The 19,378-nt window shown below is 52.6% G+C and overlaps 2 protein-coding genes across 4 annotated transcripts in view; one reads left to right on the forward strand and one right to left on the reverse strand.

Moving 5' to 3' along the window:
- RHCG (Rh family C glycoprotein) overlaps positions 1-17,508 on the reverse strand; it is a 23,468-nt gene extending 5,960 nt beyond the window's left edge. Inside the window, exons 1-6 of one of the 3 annotated variants that reach the window (XM_006152792.3) lie at positions 17,235-17,508; positions 9,129-9,315; positions 8,051-8,216; positions 3,856-4,003; positions 2,250-2,416; positions 54-191 (exon numbers count right to left, since the gene is read on the reverse strand). In XM_006152792.3, coding sequence (XP_006152854.1) covers positions 54-191; positions 2,250-2,416; positions 3,856-4,003; positions 8,051-8,216; positions 9,129-9,315; positions 17,235-17,421 — 993 coding nt within the window. In that variant the 5' untranslated portion in view covers positions 17,422-17,508. The remainder of the gene's footprint in view (positions 1-53; positions 192-2,249; positions 2,417-3,855; positions 4,004-8,050; positions 8,217-9,128; positions 9,316-17,234) is intronic. The other 2 variants (XM_006152791.3, XM_006152793.3) reach the window with 2 other exon arrangements.
- Positions 1-19,378, forward strand: part of TICRR (TOPBP1 interacting checkpoint and replication regulator) — a 112,469-nt gene that overhangs the window by 28,420 nt on the left and 64,671 nt on the right. Inside the window, exon 3 of the mRNA XM_027773550.1 lies at positions 4,948-5,036. The gene's annotated coding sequence lies outside the window, so the exon portion shown is untranslated. The remainder of the gene's footprint in view (positions 1-4,947; positions 5,037-19,378) is intronic.

The following is a 19,378-nucleotide window of genomic DNA, read 5'->3' on the forward strand; positions in this document are numbered from 1 at the left end:
ACCTTAGCATTCTCCCCCCCCCCCCACCCCAGCCCCATGCCCAGAGCCCTCACCGTCAGGTACACAAAACCGAGGGTGGAGATGGTGCCACAGCAGAAGCCAACAATGAGGGCGCCGTAAGGCATGAGCATCATCTCAGCTGCGGTCCCCACACCCACGCCTCCTGCCAGCGTGGCGTTCTGGATGTGCACCTGGGTTGGGCGGGCAGAGTGGGCAGGAGCTCAGTCCTCTCCCGGGGGGCCCCGGCCTGTGGGCTCACTCACTGTGGGATAGTGCCGGCCAGGCTCTGAGTGCCAAGATGGCTCCAAATTCATATCAGCAGGTCAGGAGCTTGCAGAGGGTTCCAGCCTTGGCACAGCTGCCCTGTATCCTGGACGCATGTGCCACCCACACCACCCCACGTGCACAAGTAGCATGTTGGTGTGCATGCCTGTGTGCCGTGTCGGCACATCCTCATGCTTTTGTGTGTACACGTAGGCCTGTGTGCCAGACTCACACACGCACATCCATGTCGGGTGCCTGTGGGGCTGACATGCGCACACACACCAGCCAGTGTGCTCTGAGTACACCAGGTACGGAGCTGCTGGCTGTAGGTTTGGTTCACTGTCTCCACAAAGAGCCGGGGAGGTGAGTGCAGTTACCTTTTGATGTTTGTGGATGAGGAAACTGAGGTGCAGGGAGATTGAACGACTCGCTTACGATCACAGCACTCACAAGAGACTGAGGGGTGTCTTGATCAGGTCTGTGTGAGGCTGGGCTCTGTCCTTGACCTGTTCTGGGTGGCCCTCCCTGAGTGTGGGTGTGGAAGCACCCCCATGTGCCTGGGTCAGGGATCCATTTCCCTGCAGTGTCCAAGTCCCCACCTGTCTGCATGGGTACTGCATTCAGTGCATATAAGGGCACGTGGCAGTGTCTCAGCACAGGAGTACCCAGGCCGAGAAACTTGTGTCAGACCACAAGATACGGGCTTAGTGTCTTTCCTTTTATAGACAAATCTGCCAACACTGATAGGGTTTGGCCCCTACACACTAAACAGCAGAAACCACTGTCCCCATAGTGTGAGACCAAGAACTGCATCCCAGAACCTTCTCCAGTGGAGTGGACAAAGCGTTAAAGTGCTTTGTCCTTTGAGTGCATGAGATGGGGTAAAGGAGCATCTTTAAGAAACTTGAGGGACCAGCAGTTAGTGCAATGGCTATGTCGCTGGACTCCCATGTAGTTGACCGCAGTTCGAGTCCTGGACCCGGTGGCTTAAACTCACACCAGGCGCGTGTGCGTGCGTGCCCAAGATCCCAAGAGGAGAATGGAGGAGAAGGGATTGCAGTGTGGCCATCTCCCCTGGGGGGGTGATTTCTCACTTTCTGTCCCTCTGTCTCTCTCTGTCTGTCTGGCAAGTGCACACCCCTATAGCAAAAACCTCTAAAAAAAAAAAAAAAAGAAAGAAACTCGAGGGCCAGGGCCAGCAGGTGATGTAGTGGTTAAGGCTCTGGACTCCCACATGGTTGACTACAGTTCAAGCCCTGGACCTGGTGGCTTGAAATTCCCACTGGGCAAAATCCCGAGAAGAAAATGGAAGAGAAGGGATTGCATCATGGCCTTCTTTCCATGGGGGCGGGGGTGATTTCTCTCCCTCTTTCTCTGTCTGTCTCTCCAGCAAGCACACATGCTGTATCGCAAAAATCTCTCTTTAAAAAAAATAAACAGGAAATTTGGTTAATGTGTCTTGGTCCCAAATGGCTGACCGGGTGGTTAGAGTCCCAGATCTGACAGCCTGAGAAACATGTCGGGCACGTGTGCGTGCATGACCAGAATCCCCAGAGGAGAATGGAGGAGAAGGGACTGTGGCATGGCCATCACCCTGGGGGGGGGGTCTCTTACTTTCCTTCTCTTTTTCTCTCTGGCGAGTGCACACACCGTATAACAAATTTAAAAAGAAAGAAATAGATGTCCAGGGGCTGGTGTCTGGAGGATCAGAAGCCTGGCAGATGCTCAGCCCAGGAAGAGCTGTCAGCACCCCAGGCTGAGGGAGCAGAGGAAGAACAAGGTCATCTAGAGCAGCCGATTTAGCAAACCCCCAAGAATATGGTTTCGGGTTCTGGACACATCATTTCTCTCTGAGCCTCAGTCCCCTTATCTGCAAGATGGGTGTGACAATCCTGATGTGGCCTGCCTCAAGGAGTTGTTGTTGGGCATGGCAATGGGCGCATAGGTGGTTGGGTCTGTGCATCTCCTGCGGGCCCGCTGCTCACCATGTCCAGCTTGCCCTTCTTGTGCAGGGCGCTGGATATCGCCACTGAGGTGAGCACGCTGGCCGCCAAGGAGCAGTATGTGTTGATAGCAGCTCGGTGCTGGCCATCCCCATGGTAGGATGTGGCTGAGTTGAAGCTGGGCCAGTACATCCACAGGAAGAGGGTGCCTGGTCAGAACAGACAGGGCTCAGGCAGAGGTCCCAGCCTTTAACTCCTACTCCCCAGCTGTTTCCCACCTGTGCAGCTTCACTCACGTTGGGGACTTCCTGGAAAACCCTCTCTGCCTTACTCACCTGACCTAACTCCCATGTAGACTTCCATTCCACTCCAGGAAGACCCCAGTTACTGGGCTCAATGCCCCCACCTCCCTCCCAGAGCACCAGGAGGGAGAACCTTGTCTCCATGGTAGGAAGATTATCTGGTGCCATTGTCATCTCTTGTACTACACTCCTGGAGGGCAGGACCGGGCTTTAAGACACTAGAATAGATGTGCTCAATATGTGACCTCTGGGGACCAGAGGATGCTGTAATGGCTATGTCGCTGGACTCCCACATGGCCGACCATGGCTCAAGTCCTGGACCTGGTGGCTTCAAACTGACACTGGGCGTGTGTGTATGCATGTGTGTGTGTGTGCCCAAGATCCCAAGAGGAGAATGGAGGAGAAGGGGTTCTGGCATGGCCATTCCCCCTGGGGAGTGATTTCTTGCTTTCTGTCTCTCTAGCAAGCATACATGCCTATAGCAAAACAAAACAAAAAACCTCTGTTAAAAAAAATGTGGGACCAGCAGATAGCATAGCTATTACATCGCTGGACTCCCACATGGCCGACCATGGCTCAAGTCCTGGACCTGGTGGCTTCAAACTGACACTGGGCGTGTGTGTATGCATGTGTGTGTGTGTGCCCAAGATCCCAGGAGGAGAATGGAGAAGTGATTGTGGTGTGGCCATCCTCCCTGGGGGATGATTTCTTACTTTCTGTCTCTCTGGCAAGCACACGTGCCCTATAGCAAAAAATCTCCAAATAAATAAGTAAATAAATGTGACCTCTGGAGGGAACAGACACAAGAAGTAGGGACGCAGACCTTGCCCTAGCCTAGGGTGGCATGATCAGTTCCTGGTTGTCACTGTCTGCCGTTGGGCACTCTGGGGAAAATCCAGCATGAGTAATCAACTTCTTTCAGCCTAATGAGGACGATGGGCATATATCTGGGGTTTGGGGAGTGTATATGGACACCCTCTCTCTGCCTTTTCCTCAACGGGAACTGGCTGGCAGTCACCCACCAGATTTCAGGGGGATCAGGTATGATCACAGCAGACCACAACCATCATGGTGGCCCTCACTCATGACAGTGGTCCTCATCCATGGTGGCCATCACCCACATGGCCACCATCCATCCTCACCATGACGGCCCTCACCCATTATGGCCACCTTCACCAGTTTTGGTGGCCTTCACCCATCATAGTGATCTTCACACATCACAAGGGTCCCCATCCATCATGGCAGCCCTTACCCATCATGCTAGTCCTCATCCACCTGGCTGCCTTCACCATTCTTGACAGCCCTCACCTACTATGGTGGCCCTCAGTCCTCACAGCAGCTCTCACCGATCATGGCAAAGAGGTCCGAGTGGTACACAGAGTCCTGCCTCTCCTTGCTCTGCTGTAGGTTGCGTCGGTAGAGGATCCAGGTCACTGTAAGCCCAAAGTAGGCGCCAAATATGTGGATAGTCATGGAGCCTCCTGCATCCTTCACCTGAGGTGGAAGGGACCTGTGAAGGTGTGTCAGGATGGAGCCTGACAGCCCCCACAGACCAATTAACCAAGAGGGGGTAGAAGATGGGGATCCCTGAACTCAGGCTGTAAGCTTGTCAACGAAATGCCAGGACATCCTCACCTAGCGGATGGGATGGTTTCCAGGTATGGGAAGCTAGGTTAGGAGATTCGCTCAGTCATGCGGCTGGAAGAGGCGATGCAGAGTTAGAACCCAGGACAACGCCCTGTCCAGTTTGTCACTTGCTAGCTTCCACCTATCTGGGTGTTTTTGTTTTGTTTTGTTTTGTTTTGTTTTGTTTTGTTTTTTGCCATAAGGCAAGTGTGCTTGCTGGAGAAAGACAGAAAGACGGAAAGTAAGAAATCAATCCCCAGAGAGGATGGCCATGCTGCAATCCCTTCTCTTCTATTATCCTCTCAGAATTTTGGGTGTTTACGCACAAGCACCTGGTGTGATTTTTTTAAGCCACCAGGTTCGGGACACGAACTGTGGTTGGCTATGTGGGAGTCCAGTGCCTTAACCACCATGCTTCCTGTTGGTTCCCCACCTGACCTTAACCCTCTTCTCTCTGGGTCTCCCCACTCACATTTTATTGTTTACAACTGCTCCTGGTCCAACACCCATGCACTGACCAACATGCACCCATGCTGCTCTCTTGTCACACTTTGTTCTCCAATCTCTCAAACCACTTCCCACCCCAACACTTATAACCCATGTGTCAGTCAGAGCAGGCCAACTGGAGGGCTGGTTTCTTCCTTGTCCCTAGCCCGGCCTCCTCTGTACCTCCTTAAGTCTCAAGTTCCTCATTCCTTGTGGTCAGAGTTAAACTAGAGGGCTTGTGTGAAGCACCTGCCAAGGGCAACTCAGCAAGTGCTTAATTAATGTTCTGCCCTCTTCCCACTCCCCTGCTCCCCTCTGCTCACCAGGTACCTCTCCCTCCTGCTCAGAGCCAATCTCAGGATCGAATCACAGACTCATTCACTCCTTCCCTTCAGAAGCAGAACCGGCCAAAGAGGTGAGTCGTTTTCGGTCAAAGAGCTAGCTGTGGACAGGGCTGGGCTTCTTGACTCCCAGCCTAATGGGTCACCAAGGGGTGACCTTGGGTGAGTCCCTTAACCTCTCTGAGTCTCAGCTTTCTTATCTGTATAATGGGAGTAATAATTGTGCCTATCTCAGAGAGCAGGATTAAAAGTCAACATGAAGCATGCAGAGCAGGGTCCAGGAAAGGGCAGGCCTTCCCTGCCAGAAGTGGTTACTGTATTTAAACTTGTCTCAAAGACAACCCAAGTGTGCACCAGCAAGTGAATGGATAAAAAAAAAAATGCAGCACAGAGGCCTGACCTGCAAACCAGCGGTTAAGGCAGCTGGATCCTGGCAGCTTGGAAAACACACCAGGTGTGTGTGCATGCCTCAAATCCCAGCAGTTTGGAGAAACTGAGAAGGGATTGTGGTGTGACCACACCCCATTGTGGAGTGCTTTCTCTTTCTTTCTCTGTCTCTCTATGGCAAGCATATATGCTCTTTTAAAAGAAAAAAGAAAAGGAACCAGTGGATAGTGTAATGGTTGCGTTGCTGGACTCACACATAGTCGACCATGGTTCAAGTCCTGGACCAGGTGGTGGCTTAAATCTCATGCCGAGGTTTGCAGTGTGGCCATCGCCCCCTGGGGGGTGATTTCTCACTTTCTGTCTCTCTGACTCTTTGGTGAGTGCCTTGTAGTAAAATATGTCTTGGGATCAGCAGATAGTATAATGGTTAAGCTGCTGGGCTCCCAGGTAGTTGACCATGGTTTGAGTCCCAGACCTAGTGACTTAAAACTCATGCCAGGTTCATGTGTGTGTGTGCCCAAGATCCCGAGAGGAGAATAGGAGAGGAGGGATTGCAGTGTGGCCATCCCCTCTGGGGGGTGTTTTCTCACTTTCTGTCTCTCTGGCAAGCGTACATGTTCTGTAGCAAAGACCTCTCCACACACACACACACACACACACACACACAGGCAAAAAAAAACTCTTAAAAAATAGAAAAGAGTGAAAATAGGGCATCTTTACACAAAGGAATACTATCTGGCTATAGAGAAGAATAAAACCCTGTCGTCTGTGGCAATGTGGATGAGCTCAGAGAACACTGTTATGAGAAACACAGCAGACACAGAAAGACAAATGCCATGTGGGCTCACTTATATGTAGATTCTTAAGTTGGAAGCTGGTCTAGGGGCCAGCAGGTCATATAGTGGTTAAGGCGCGGGATTCCCATGTGACTGTCCCAGACCCAGTGGCTTGAAACTTTTGCATGCATGCCCAAAATCCCAAGGGGAAAATGGATTGCAGTGTGGCCATCCCCTTGGGGAGGGAGTTATTTCTTGGTACCTGTCTCTCTGTCTCAGTCTCTTTCCAGCACGAACATGTGCTCTATAGCAAAAATCTCTCTCCAAAAAAAGTGGAGATGGGGGGTCAATAGGTGGCATGTTGGTTAAGGTGCTGGACTCCACATAGCCAACTGCTGTTGGAATCCTGGACCTGGTGGCTTGAAAATCATGCCAGGCACATGCATGTGCATAACCAGAATTCTGAGAGGAGAATGGAGGAGAAGGAATTGCAGCATGGCATCCTCCCTGGGGCATGGTTTCTCACTGTCCCTCCCTCCCTCCCTCTCTCTCTGGTGAGTGCATGCACCCTATAACAAAAACAAAGAAAAAAATGAGGGCCAGCCCATGGCATGGTGGTCAAGGCAGTTGGATCCCACACAGCTGCCTTGCACAGTTCAAGTCCTATACTCAGCAGCTTGAAAATATGTTAGATATTTTGCCCAGAATTCTGAGAGTAAAATGGAGGAATGGAGGAAAAAGGATTACAGTGTGGCTATTCCCTTCTCTCTCTCTCTCTGGCTTTGGTGAGTACATGTGCCCTATAGCAAAATCTCTCTCTCTCTCTCTCTCTCTTATACACACACACACACACACACATCTCCTTTGATAGGCTTTAACTGGGGGACTGGTCTGAGATGCATTATCAGCAGGTCATCCTGGCTGCTGGTGATTGACCTGAGGAGGTGAGTGGGACAAAGATGAAGCCAGGGAGATGCATCAGGAGGAAGAGAGATGGCGGTCTGGACTAGTCTGGCAGCTGGGAAAAAAATGACAAAATGAACGACTTGAGTTTAGGACAGCCTAATGCCCCCAGGAGGGGATCCAGGTAGAGACTAAATGTAGAAAGGAGTAAGACACGTGGGGGGCGGGCAGCAGGTGGCGTAGTAGTTAAGGCACTGGACTCCCATGTGATTGACTGGTTTGAGTCCCAGACCTGGTGGCTTGAAACTCATGCTGGGCGCATGTGCGTGCATGCCCCGAATCCCAAGAGCGAAATAGAGGAGAAGGGATTGTAGTATGGCCATCCTCCCTGGGTTGGAAGGGGGGTGATTTCACATTGTCTGTTTCTCCAGTAAGCACACGTGCCCTATAGCAAAAATCTCTCTCAAAAAAAGAAGTGTGTGTGTGTGTGGGTGGGGGGGGCGTCTCTGAATGTTGCCCTACCCTTGCTCAAAGGTCAGATACAGTGCCCTTTATCTGGGATATTGAACTGGCCAACCCCACGGCGCAGCATTTCTGCCATAGTCCATCCAAATGGCACCTGTAGGGTTGTGCAGTGCACGGCCCGTACTGCTGTAAAGACACCTTGGCCATACCCCTGGGATCCTTCCCTACAGATTTGCCCTCTCAATATACTGGATCATTTTCCTGGCAGAGCAATCCAGGAGTGCGGTGTGCACAACGTAGTATGTGCAGGAACATCTCACTCAGGCCAGCTGATGCAGGAAAGTGAAGGGCGAGCAGCCTGAGAGGAGCCCCTGCTCTGCCCAGGTGCCGGGCTGATATGCCGACTGAACCAGCACACTCGCCTGGTAGATGGCATTACTCTTACTCTAGAGATGAGGAAACCGAGCCTCCCCAGCCCTCTCTTTCTCTACTCCCCTCCTGTCTCCTCCGGTGTCCTCCCGCCCTCCCACCCCATCCCCACCCTGAGCGCTGCTCACCTCCAGCAGCTGGAGGAGAATGTACTCATTCACCGAGAAGAGGGTCACTTGGAAGAAGGTCATGATGAGCAGCTGGACAGGGCTGACTTTGCCGAGAAGTGCCCCAAAGGCCACACAGACAGAGGCCACACAGAAGTCCGCGTTGATGAGGCTGTGGGGAAACAGGCTAGGGCCAGGGTTGGGACAGCAGCAATGTGAACTGCGAGAGGTGTCATAAACTGTCAGGAGGTAGAGGGTCCCATGAATGGGTCATGCAGCGAACCCACTGCTTTGCTGGTTGGTTTTTGGCAAATTGGCTTTGGGGGAATTATTCATGTTATCCCCTGGTGGTGGTGGGGTGGGGTGGGAAGCCCTGTTGAGGTTTGGAGAAGTTCACTTCAGAACAGTTACCTGATGGGAAAGGGCAACTGAACCAAAAGGTGATCGTGGAGTAAAGTTATTAGAAAGATAGAGGTGAGACAAGGTGAGGATAGGGTGCCCCACCTTGGAGGTCCAGGCAGGGAGCCGGCTTCAGCCCTAACCCTCCATGCCCACACCTGTCTCGCTCCTCCCAGAGAGGGGCAGTGCTGAGATTCTTCTGGATCCCCCATTCAGTGTTGCCTCCTAAACGAACCATGTGAGACTGGCCCAGGGCGCCGGCTGCAGTTTCTCAGGGCACAAGGCTGTGAGATTTGGATGTGCCAGGGTGGAGGCCTGAGCCCAGTCGTGGAGAAAGGTCTGGCCTCATGTCCCTTGCAGCTTCTGTCTTGGAGGGATGGTGAGCTTCCCACAGCGACTGCATACAATTAGGATTCCCATCCCCAAAAGTCGCTGATCAGGACGGGGTGTGTGTATGTGTGCACGTGTGTACAGGCATGCAGGTAGGTGTACGTCGTCGCGTACGTGGCGGATGGGAGAGGCCTTACCACCCCTCCTGGCCACGCCCCCAGACTCCCTTGCCAAAGCTCGGTCCAGCCCGCTCCGCCCCCAGAGGACCCGCCCTCAGGTTTTCCTGCCGGCGGGGCTCTGTAGGTTCAGACTCCCGCACCTTGCGACACTCAGTCCCGCCCCTGGGGCCTGATCCCCGCCCTGCGCTCACTTCTCCACGCCTAGTATAATGCGGCCGTCCTCCATGAAGCGGAGCCAGCCCTGCATGAGCAGCGCCCACTGGATGCCGAAGGCCGCCAGCAGGAAGTTGAAGCCCACGGCGCTGAAGCCATAGCGCTGCAGGAAGGTCATGAGGAAACCGAAGCCCACGAAGACCATCGTGTGCACGTCCTGGAAGCCTGCGGGGAGAGTGTGTGGGGGCGCGAGGTCTGAGTGCGGACCAACGCAGTCCCTGCCCCCCCCCCCCCCCCCCCCCGCTCCCGTGCCACCATCCTAGCCCTGTCCGTCCATGTCCGCATCCCAACCCTGGGACTGGTACAGCAAGGAGGGGCTCCCCTGCTGGAGAAATTGCCTCTACTCCCATATTCTCTCTTAGGGGCCTCTGGGTGACCTGAGGGGGACCCCATCTTAGGGCTATAATGCCAGGTGATGCCTCCTCACGCCCCACATGATAGCTTGGAGTTCCATCCGCCTCCCTCCCTCATTGCACCCTCTTTTCTCTCGTAGATCTTATTACAATTTGAAGTTATTATTATTATTTTTTTTTGTTTCTCTCTCCCACTGAACCATAAAACTCCAAGAAGGCAGGGTCATGCCTGTTTCGTTCACTGTGCCATTCCCAGGCTCTCCAAGAATATCCAGGAAGACCCTCCATAAGTATCCATGCATGAATGCAGGATTGTTGCTGTTGTCTCACCGGCACTCAGGCATGGAGGCTGAGTGGTAAAGGAGCCTGGGTGGGATGTCACAGCCAGGTAGCACTGAAGCCCCTTTCTAGTCCTGCACCTCCTACCACAGGGCTTACAGGTGCTGGGGCCCACCACAGCTTGGCCAAGGGAGTGGGGAGCGTTGCTTATATACTGCAGCTACCTGGATCTTGCCTGCTTCCATCTACCTCATCCATCCCCCGCCCCCCCTCCAGGCTCCCCTGAGACCCGGACCCCTTGGCCGGGAGCCACCTGAGAGAGGCTCAGGGGCCTGGCACACTGAGGTGGCTGTAGGAGAGCTGTGGGACCCGGCCTAGGATGGTGCTCTGAACTTCCTCTGAGTCTGGCTGCTGTGTTCAGTTTATGCAAACAAACACACCTCAGCTTAAGTTTGAAAGCTGTTGCTTTCAGGTGTGATTGTGTTTCATGACTTAGGTTTCCAGCTGATGTGGGGGAGATTGAGCTAAGGTATGTGAAGCACCATAAATGGTATTATGGTTATTCTGGGAAGAGCTGCTGGGTGACAGACAAGCAGAGCTGTGAAAGGGGACGGTGAGGCATTCCGACTTCACTCCCAGCAGCCGCTCTGGAGGGGAGCTGGCACCGCAGCAGCACTGTTGCCAGACACTGGGCAGTGGGCAAAGGATGCTGGGTGGGAGGTGCTGGCCTACTCCTGGACACCCTGAATTTGAGATGACCACAGGAGCAGGGCTGAGGGCCAGGCAGGCAGCGTGAGAGAAATGGAGCCTGAGACTAGACAGGGTGCAAAGAGAGCTGGGAGTTGGGATGTGGGAACAAACAGAGGGAGAGACACAGGCTGAGAACCACCGTGCCTGGCAGCTAGCAGACAAAGCAGGAAGGCATTGGCAGGGTGGTGGGAGGGACCGCTGGGAAAAGGCAGAGTCAAGGAGGGACTTTCAAGGAGGGGGTGTCACCTTCCAGGTGGCATAGTAGTAGGTGAATATTTGCAGTTTGGGGCTACTTTTCATATCTCAGTGGCTCGAGAGCTGGAGCGGGGAGTCCTCACTTTGCCATCCCTTCCTCCCTGTCTGCCCCTCCTCCCACCTCTCTGTCTGGTCTCTTCTTTTTTAGAGAGAGAGATTTTTGCCATAAGATGGGGCATGTGCACTCACTGGAGAGACAGTGAGACAGAAAGTGAGAAATCACCCCCCGGGGAGATGGCCATGCCACAGTCCCTCCTCCATTCTCCTCTTGGGATTTTAGGCAGGCACACACACATGCCTGCCTAAAATGAGTTTCAAGCTGCCAGGTCCAGGACTCAAACCACGGTCAACCACATGGGAGTCCAGTGACAACCATTACGCCATCTGCTTATCCCCTCCTCCCTGATCTCTCGGGAGATACACGGATACCATATTCCCTCTCTTTGGACACCTCCCCAGTTCATTCTCTTGCTGTGTTTCTCTTCATTTCCCAAACAGTTCCTAATGTAACACCAAAACTCATCAGTTTGTTAATCTCTGCTTCCTAAAATTTGGTGTTACTTAAAATGATTTTTTAAAAACTATTTTAATTTTATTTGTTATTATTTTCCAATTTGACCAGAGAAAGAGAGAGGGAAATTGAGAAAGGAAGCTAGCAGGTACTGGACTTGAACCATAGTTGACCATGTGGGAGTCCAGTGCCTTTAATCACCGTGCCACCTGCCGGCCCCTAAAAATGGTTTTAATAGTAACCATGTAAAGAGCCAAATGATGAATTTCAGCAAAGGACATAAACTCTCTGGTCCAGTTTCTTTTTCAGTCAAATGAAGAATAGTAACAAGACCTACACAGTGCTCATCACAGAGGTTTGTGGCACACATTTAATGAGGTATTCTTGACAGAGAGAGACAGAGAGACAGAAAGAAGGGGAGAAAGCATCCCCTGCCAGTGGGGTGTGGTGCCATCTCCATTTCTCCATCCTGTCCGGATTTGGGGCACATGGACACAGTATGTTTGGCCCAGTCAAAGCCCTGAGCATAGGTCTGGCTCTTCAGCAATCGCTTGATCATATTAGCTACTACTCTTCTCTTTTAAGACTGAGCGGGTGCTTTGCATTGGGATGGAGACTTGCTGAGGGTCAGTGGAAGTTTGTGAGACACCCCCACCCCCCTGTCAGCCTGGAGTGACTCAAAGTGCCCTGCCCAACTCTCTGTCCCTCCTAAGCCTCTAGGTCCTTGATGGGGGACTGGCACATTGGCTTCCCACTGAGAGCTGCCACCAGGGGGCACCAGTGCACAGCTCTTCTCTCCTGGTCTCTTCCCTGGCTTCCCACCCCTCATCCTTCTTGGTCCCTCTTCCCTCTTGAATGGGAGAGGTTAACTGAGCCTCCACAATCAGAGGACAGTTTCCTATGCTGACAGACCACTGCTACCCCCTCCTTCTGTAGCATCAGCACAGAGAAGGTGGTGCCTTGCAGGGGCCAGGTACTGCCATTTCCCTTTCCCTAGGGGCAAGCCCAGCCTCAGTCAGTTTCTTTGAGACCCACCAGCCAGACACCCAGTTCTCCCAAGACTCCGTGCAGTCCCTCCCACACTAATACTGCAAAACCTCCTGGGGAGATGGCTGGGGGCAGCGATGCTGCAGGCGACCCTGGGAAGTAGGTGGGCTGAAGGGGATAAGGGCTGGGCTTCAGCTGGCCTGGCCACTGACAGTTCCTCTCTGCCCTCATCTCCTTCACCATAAAATGGCAACAGTAGCACTTTGCAATTGGAAGAGCATGAAGGAACTTAATTTAATTTTCTTTTGAGAGATTTTTGCTATTGGGCGCATGCACCCACCAGAGAGAACCAGAAACAGAAAGTGAGAAATCACCCTCCAGGGGGGGATGGTCACACCGCAATCCCTTATCCTCTATTCTCCGCCCCCCCCTCAGGATTTTGGGCATGCACACACATGCACCGGTGTGAGCTTTAAGCTGCCAGGTCCAGGACTCGAACCACGGTTGACTATGTGGGAGTTCAGTAACGTAACCATTATGCCATCTATTGAAGGAATTTAAATGCTATTATAGTTCAAACTAGTATTCAGGGAGTGCTTCGTTGGCCACAGCTCTAAGGGATGCAGAGCCTCCATTGGAACACCTTCATTGGCAGAACACCTACTCCCTTCTGAAGCAGCTTGATGCCAGTGTGCACTGTACTCCTTCTGCACCCTGAAATAAGTACCTGGTAGTCACCTGTCATCTCGAACCTTCTTAGAGAGCCTCTACTTAAATATTCCTACTCAGGGCCATCAGGTGGTGCAGTGGTTAAGGTGCAGGACTCCCACATGGTTGACCATGGTTCAAGTCCAAGACTTGGCTTGAAATTTACACAAGGCATGCATGTACGTGTGCCCAAAATCCTGAGAGGAGAATGGAGGAGAAAGGATTGTGGTGTGGTCATCCCCTTGGGAGTGATTTCTCACTTTCTCCATCTCTCTCTGTCCTTCTGGTAAGCATACATGCTCTGTAGGAAAAATCTCTCCAAAATAATAATAATGATAATGACATTCCTGCTTTACAGATGAGCATACTGAGGCTCTGAGTGGCTAGGTAGTTGATTCTTTCTGTTCAGTGATGAGCCCAGATCTGTTTAATTTGAAAGTCATCACCAGCTTACACTGCCCTCTGCTTGTATATAAGCTCATCCTTGATCAACTGGGACTGAATCTGAGGTGCGGTTTGCCCACACCCTCCTGAGCCTCAGGAAGCAGCCCTGTGAATCCTCTGTTCTAGGTCCTCTTCTGAAATGCGTCCTGCTCTGTCCTTGGTCTCCTCAGGAAACTTCTGGAGCACAGACCCTTGTGGCTCCTCCTTGGGCCAACCTCCCTGCAGCCCCTGCTCCCCTCTACCCTGACTCAAGCCTGGGAGCACCAACCCATGAGTGGCACTTGCAGCACAGGCCTCTGAGGTAGTGCCAGCACAGGTCCCCAGCTGGCTCTGTGCCTGCTGCCTGCAGAGGGCCCACACCTCAGGTCCGGTTCTTGGGCCTCCTGAGCCCTGACCCATGCCAGCTGTAGCTGGACTTTTCTGGAAATCGAGAAGCCCAGTGTGTTCCACTAATCCTCTGCGTAGGAATGAGGCCTACACAGGTGCTGATGGCCTGGAGCCAAGAACCAGAGAGGTGCCGCAGGGGCTGTTCTTACCCTATGTCCCTGGGCATTACTTAACTGCCCAGGAACTGCTGGGACCCACCTGGGCTAGGACATCTCAGGCCCTCTAACTTTGAGCCACAGTCCCCTTGACCAAGTGAGTCTGAGAAGAGTGGGGCAGGGGAAGGGGAGAGGGTGAGGCTAGGGTGCGAGAGGTCCAGGAGCAAGCCTCAGAGTCCCCGCGCTGCTCCCCTGGCTCCTGGCCTCCCGGCTGAGTGACTGCCAGGCACTTCTCCTCTCTCACCTTGGTTTTCTCATCTGAAAATGGGGGTTGCCACAGTGCCTCCCTCAGAGGGAGGTGGTGACATTCAGAGGAGAGGAGAGCTACCATGTTCTGCCCAGCCAAGGGACCCTGAGATCAGGCTTCTCTCCTGAGCATCTCTCCTCTGTCACTGCCAAGAGCTGCCCAGCACTCACAGGGGAAGTGGCAGGAAAAACTCGAGTTTTTTCTCCCCATTCACCCCACTTCCCAGCACCCCTTCAGCTGTCCTGCTCCCTTCCTCACCATTCGCTACTTCCCAGAAAGCCAGCACAGGCCTCTTCTGCCCTGAGTTTGGACTCTACAGATGCCCTGGGTGTTGGGTTGCATCTCTCTGCTCCCTGTAAGTCTGAGAATGTCTTGGGACTGGAGACTAGGATATATTTGACTTGTTTGTCCAGACTAACCAAAAACCCTGGTTTACTGGGTCTGTCATAATTTATACCCTCTTTGCTCTTATTTATTTACTGCAAGTTGTTATAGGGTGCATGTGCTTGCCAGAGAGACAGAGGGAGACAGACAGAAAGTGAAAATCCACCCACCCCCGGGGGAATGGCCACGCCATTCTCCTCTTGGGATCTTGGGCACACACGCACATGCGCCCCATGTGAGTTTAAGCCACCGGGGCTGGGACTCAAACCACGGTCCACTACATGGGAGTCCAGTGACTTAGCTGTTACGCCAACTGCTGGTCCTGTTTCATTCACTCTCAAAGGCGTCTCATTAGGATAAATTGTATAGTCACCTTATAGGTAAGTGCTTATTGAGTGAATAAGTGAAGGGGAAGCATAAGTCAGTGGGTGAGCAAGGAGGGAAGGGATAGGAGCTGGGGTAATAGGGATGGTGTCCCCCTACTAGTAAGGGTCTCTAGTTCTTATTACAGAGATTCGAGGCCCTCATGCCTGGACATATTGAGGGCTTATGCCTGCCCTTGAGAAACCTTGCCCCAACGCCTTCTTGGGGAGTTGGCTCTGGGCCAAGTGATAAGGAGTGGAACAGGCCCTGGAGGGTCCCCAGCTCACCCACCTGACTGTTTGCTTGCAAAAGTGGGCAATATGAAGAGTGGATTCGGAGCCTGAAGTCCAAGACTGCAGCTGTCCAGATCTCTTAAAACATGGCCTCGTGTGGGACCCAGTCGAGGCTGTGGTCTTCCCTGGCATACCCCTCTTCTGTCGCCCTTATTTGTCTTGTTGTTTTTTTCTTGGGGGGGGGGAGGTTTTTGCCATGGAGCGCGGTGCTCACCAGACAGACAGAGACAGAGAGACAGAAAGCGAGAAATCACCCTCCAGGGGGGTTGGCCATGCTGCAATCCCTTCTCCTCCATTCTCCTCTTGGGATCTTGGGCATGCACGCACACGCACCTGGCGTGAGTTTTAAGCCACCAGATCCAGGACGCAAACTGCAGTTCGCGTCCTAGAACTGACATAGCCATTACGCTAACTGCTGGTCCCTGTCGCCCTTATTCTAGGCCACATGTATCTATTAAAGTAGCCCAGGATGGCCCCGATGTTCCTCAGCAATTTAATATGGCTGACTCCCACTGAGCCCACGGCCACCAGACTCAGTCTCTTTTCATTCCGATAGTGTGCAGTTGTCTACTAGGACCTAAGGAAAACGTTATGTCTAGGGTCCAGCAGGTGGCATAGTGGTTAAGGTGCTGGACTCCCATGTGCCGAACATGGTTCGAGTCCCAGACCTGATGGCTCAAAACTCATGCTGAGCCCAAGTGCATGTGTGCCCAAAATCCCAAGAGGAGAATGGAGAAGAAGAGATGGCGGAATGATTTCTCACTTCCTGTCTCTGTATCTCCAATGAGCGCATGTACTATAACAAAAATGACCTATAGTAAAAATCGCTCTAAAAAAAAATAAAATAACAACAACAAAAAACCCCACTTTATGTCTGGAGGTGGACAGTCCCCTGTTGCTGGGAGTGTATCACCAGTTGATGTGGGTGGCCGTGGGAGACAGGCATCAGGGTCCCTCCCGAAACGCTCTGTCCCTGCCTATGTGAGCACCAACTGTTAAAAGAATTGTCGTTTGCTGCTGGTAGATGAGTGGGAAATCAAAAAGCACAAGCCTGTGGAAAGTCTTGGGCGGGGAGTCGGGAGGTTGGGCCGCCAGGAGTGACCTTGAGCCAGTCGGTCCAGCTCCCACGTCCTGGGGCGTCTGTGTCCTGTGCTGTTGTAGTAATTGCTGTTATGAAGCGAGGAGTTGATGCTCAGCACCCAGCCAGAGCTTTCCACGCACTGTCTCTCCCAGCCTCGCCCGCCCCCGTGCAGTAGGGTCAATCGTCCACATTCAGTAGATGAGGACACTGAGGTTTAGCAAGGTTGGCACTGGCCTCTGGCCCCCCAACTCCTCAATAGCAGAGCCACAGTAGAGAGGAGGACAATGGTTCCAGGGCCGAGATTGCATCCACAGCACCACAGAGGCCAGAAATCTGAGGGTGCTCCTTCTCCACCTCCAAGCCAAGAGAGTGTGGGTGCCATGGCCTCCCAGCCCACCACTGGTCCCACACACAGTCCCTGCAGCTAGGCAGGTGGGCCATGGAGCCAACCCTGTATCCCTCGATGGTAGACCTGCCTCCTTACTTGGAGTGGACCGGCACAGCTTGACAAGAGGGCCAGGTTACCCACTGGTCAGTGATGGGTGGGACTCCGGTGTTCTGAAGGCACCAGGCAGGGTTCCCTGGCCTGCTCCTGATGCGAAGAGGGTGGGCAGTCAAATAAGGCTCACCCCGTGAGTGTGCCCTGCTAGTGTTCACGGGACGAGGAGTCCGTGCGCATCTGCCCATTTCTCCCGCGTGACTGCGGAGGCTGGCCAGCGCCCCGGTGAGGAGCCTGTGGGGAGCCCGGGGCAGGGGGCTGCGGCAGCACCTCCGCCGCCGCCTGCTTGACCCTGGCTCCCAGCAGCAGCCACAGCCAGGAGGGTTTCTCAGCCATGTGGGGACTGGCATGAGGTTCCTTGGCGGGCCTGCGGGGAGGCGGGACTTACTCGGGTAGCGGTAGTAGAATTCGTTCTCCAGGTTGCTAGATATGTTCCTGCGCCGCCTTTCATCCGACCAGTGGGTATCAGCCTCGGCGTCGTAGCGCACGAAAAAGCCAAAGAGCACGACCATGGCCACCTGCAGCAGCAGGCAGGTGGCCGGCAGCCGCCAGCGGAGGTTGGTGTTCCAGGCCATGCTGCAGGGCTGCCTGGGCGGAGCGGGCGGCAGGCGGTTTCGGCGCTCTGAGGACAGCGATGGTTTATAAGCCCGGGGAAGTGGGTGGACCGGCTCGGAACAGCTGACCCAGCACCAGCGCCGCCCTCGCGCTCGCCCAACGGGCGAGGGGACTCGCGGGGCTGCAGCTCGCCCCCTTCCAGGGACTCAGTCTGAGCCAAGGGTCCCCCAACCTCCTTGGGTTGGGCTGAGGGACAGCGACAGGCGCAGGGCAGGGCCCGAAAGCGCACTAGGGTGAACCAGCTTCTGTGGATCCATGAACACAGAGGGGAAATTTCTGGCTTACCGCCCTGATGGGAAGGAAGGAATTACCAGACATTAATCATCACCGTCACCAGGGCTTGCTTTTTCTGATGGCGAAATTCAGAGAGGGTACTGGAAAAACAAGGGAGTCCGAGCCTGTCACAGACAGAGGAGCCCGGGATGGATGTGGGACAGTACCATGCAGTACGCATGGGAGCCGGAAACAGTAAGAGGTTGTGAAAGGAATAAAGACGGCGCTGCCCTCATGTTGCTCTCTGCTGGGACAGATGTGCGGTGACTATGGGAGCTGGCATCTTGGTTAGGGCGGTTGGTTCTTACCTGACTGACTGTCCTACTGAGTCCTGGTGTTTCTTTTCTCTCTTTCTTTTCTTTTCTTTTTTTTTTTTATTTGGAGAGGTTTTTGCTATAGGGTATGTGCGCTCACCAGGAAGACAGAGACAGAGAGACAGAAAGTGAGAAATTGCTGGGGGGGAGGGGTGATGGCGCCATGTCACACCCATGCACATGCGCCCAGCATGAGTTTAAGCCACTGGGTCCAGGACTCAAACCACAGCTGGCTACATGGGAGTCCAGTGACATAGCCATTACACCAACTGCCAGTCTCGAGTCCTGGTATTTAAAAACACACACGCAAGGGACCAGCAGGTAGTGTGCAGGTTAGGGCACTGACAGTCCCACATGTTGGACTTCTTTCTTACTTTCCCTCCTTCTCTCTCTCTCTCTGTGTCTATCTCTGGTCAAATTAAAACAAATGAATGAGCAAATAAAATAAAATTTAAAAATTCTAAATACATACACACACGTAGAAAGGATTATATGATGCTTTAAGAGTTTTAATAATAATTTTATTGATCTATGACCAGAAATTATGTTTTGGTTAATATGTGTCATCCTCTCACGAGTTAACCATAAATTTTCAGTTAAATCTATGTTTAGTCTGTATTTTGTCAAAATCAGTTTGATCGTCTAATTTTTCTTCTTTAAAAAAAGGCAGTACAGAGGACCAGCAGTAGTTTTGTTGCTACTTCCATATAGTTGACCACTGTTTGAGTCCCAGACCCAGCAGCTTAAAACTCACGCTAGGCACATGTGCATGAGTGCCCAAAATCCCAAGAGCAGAATGGAGGAGAAGGGATTGCGGCATGGCCATACCCCCCGGGAGGGGGGTGATTTCTTGCTTTCTGTCTCTCTCTCATTCTGGTAAGGGTACACATCCTATAGCAAAAATCTCTCTTAAAAAAAAAATAAGTAATTCAGTTATATTGTAGACATTTTGAAAAATACAGAAAAGCACAAAGAAAGAATAAAACACCTGTAATCCTGTCACCTAGAGCAACACTAATATTTTGGTGTACTGGCAACAGCAGATGGTGTAATGGTTATGTTGCTGGGCTCCCATGTAGTTGACCATGGTTTAAGTCCCAGACCCGGTGGTCTAAAACTCACACCGGGCACCTATGTATATGTGTGTGCTCAAAATCCCAAGAAGAGAATGGAGGAAAAGGGATTTCATGACCATGACCCCAGGAATGATTTCTCACTTTCTGTCTGTCTCTCTCTATCTCTCCAGTCAACATATGTGCCCAATAGCAAAAATCTCTTCAAATTTTTTTTAAATTTAAAAATACTTTGTGTGTGTGTGTGTGTGGAGAGA

The sequence above is a fragment of the Tupaia chinensis genome, unplaced genomic scaffold (genome assembly GCF_000334495.1).
Source record: "Tupaia chinensis unplaced genomic scaffold, TupChi_1.0 Scaffold000359_1, whole genome shotgun sequence".
NCBI classification, from domain to species: Eukaryota; Metazoa; Chordata; class Mammalia; order Scandentia; family Tupaiidae; genus Tupaia; species Tupaia belangeri.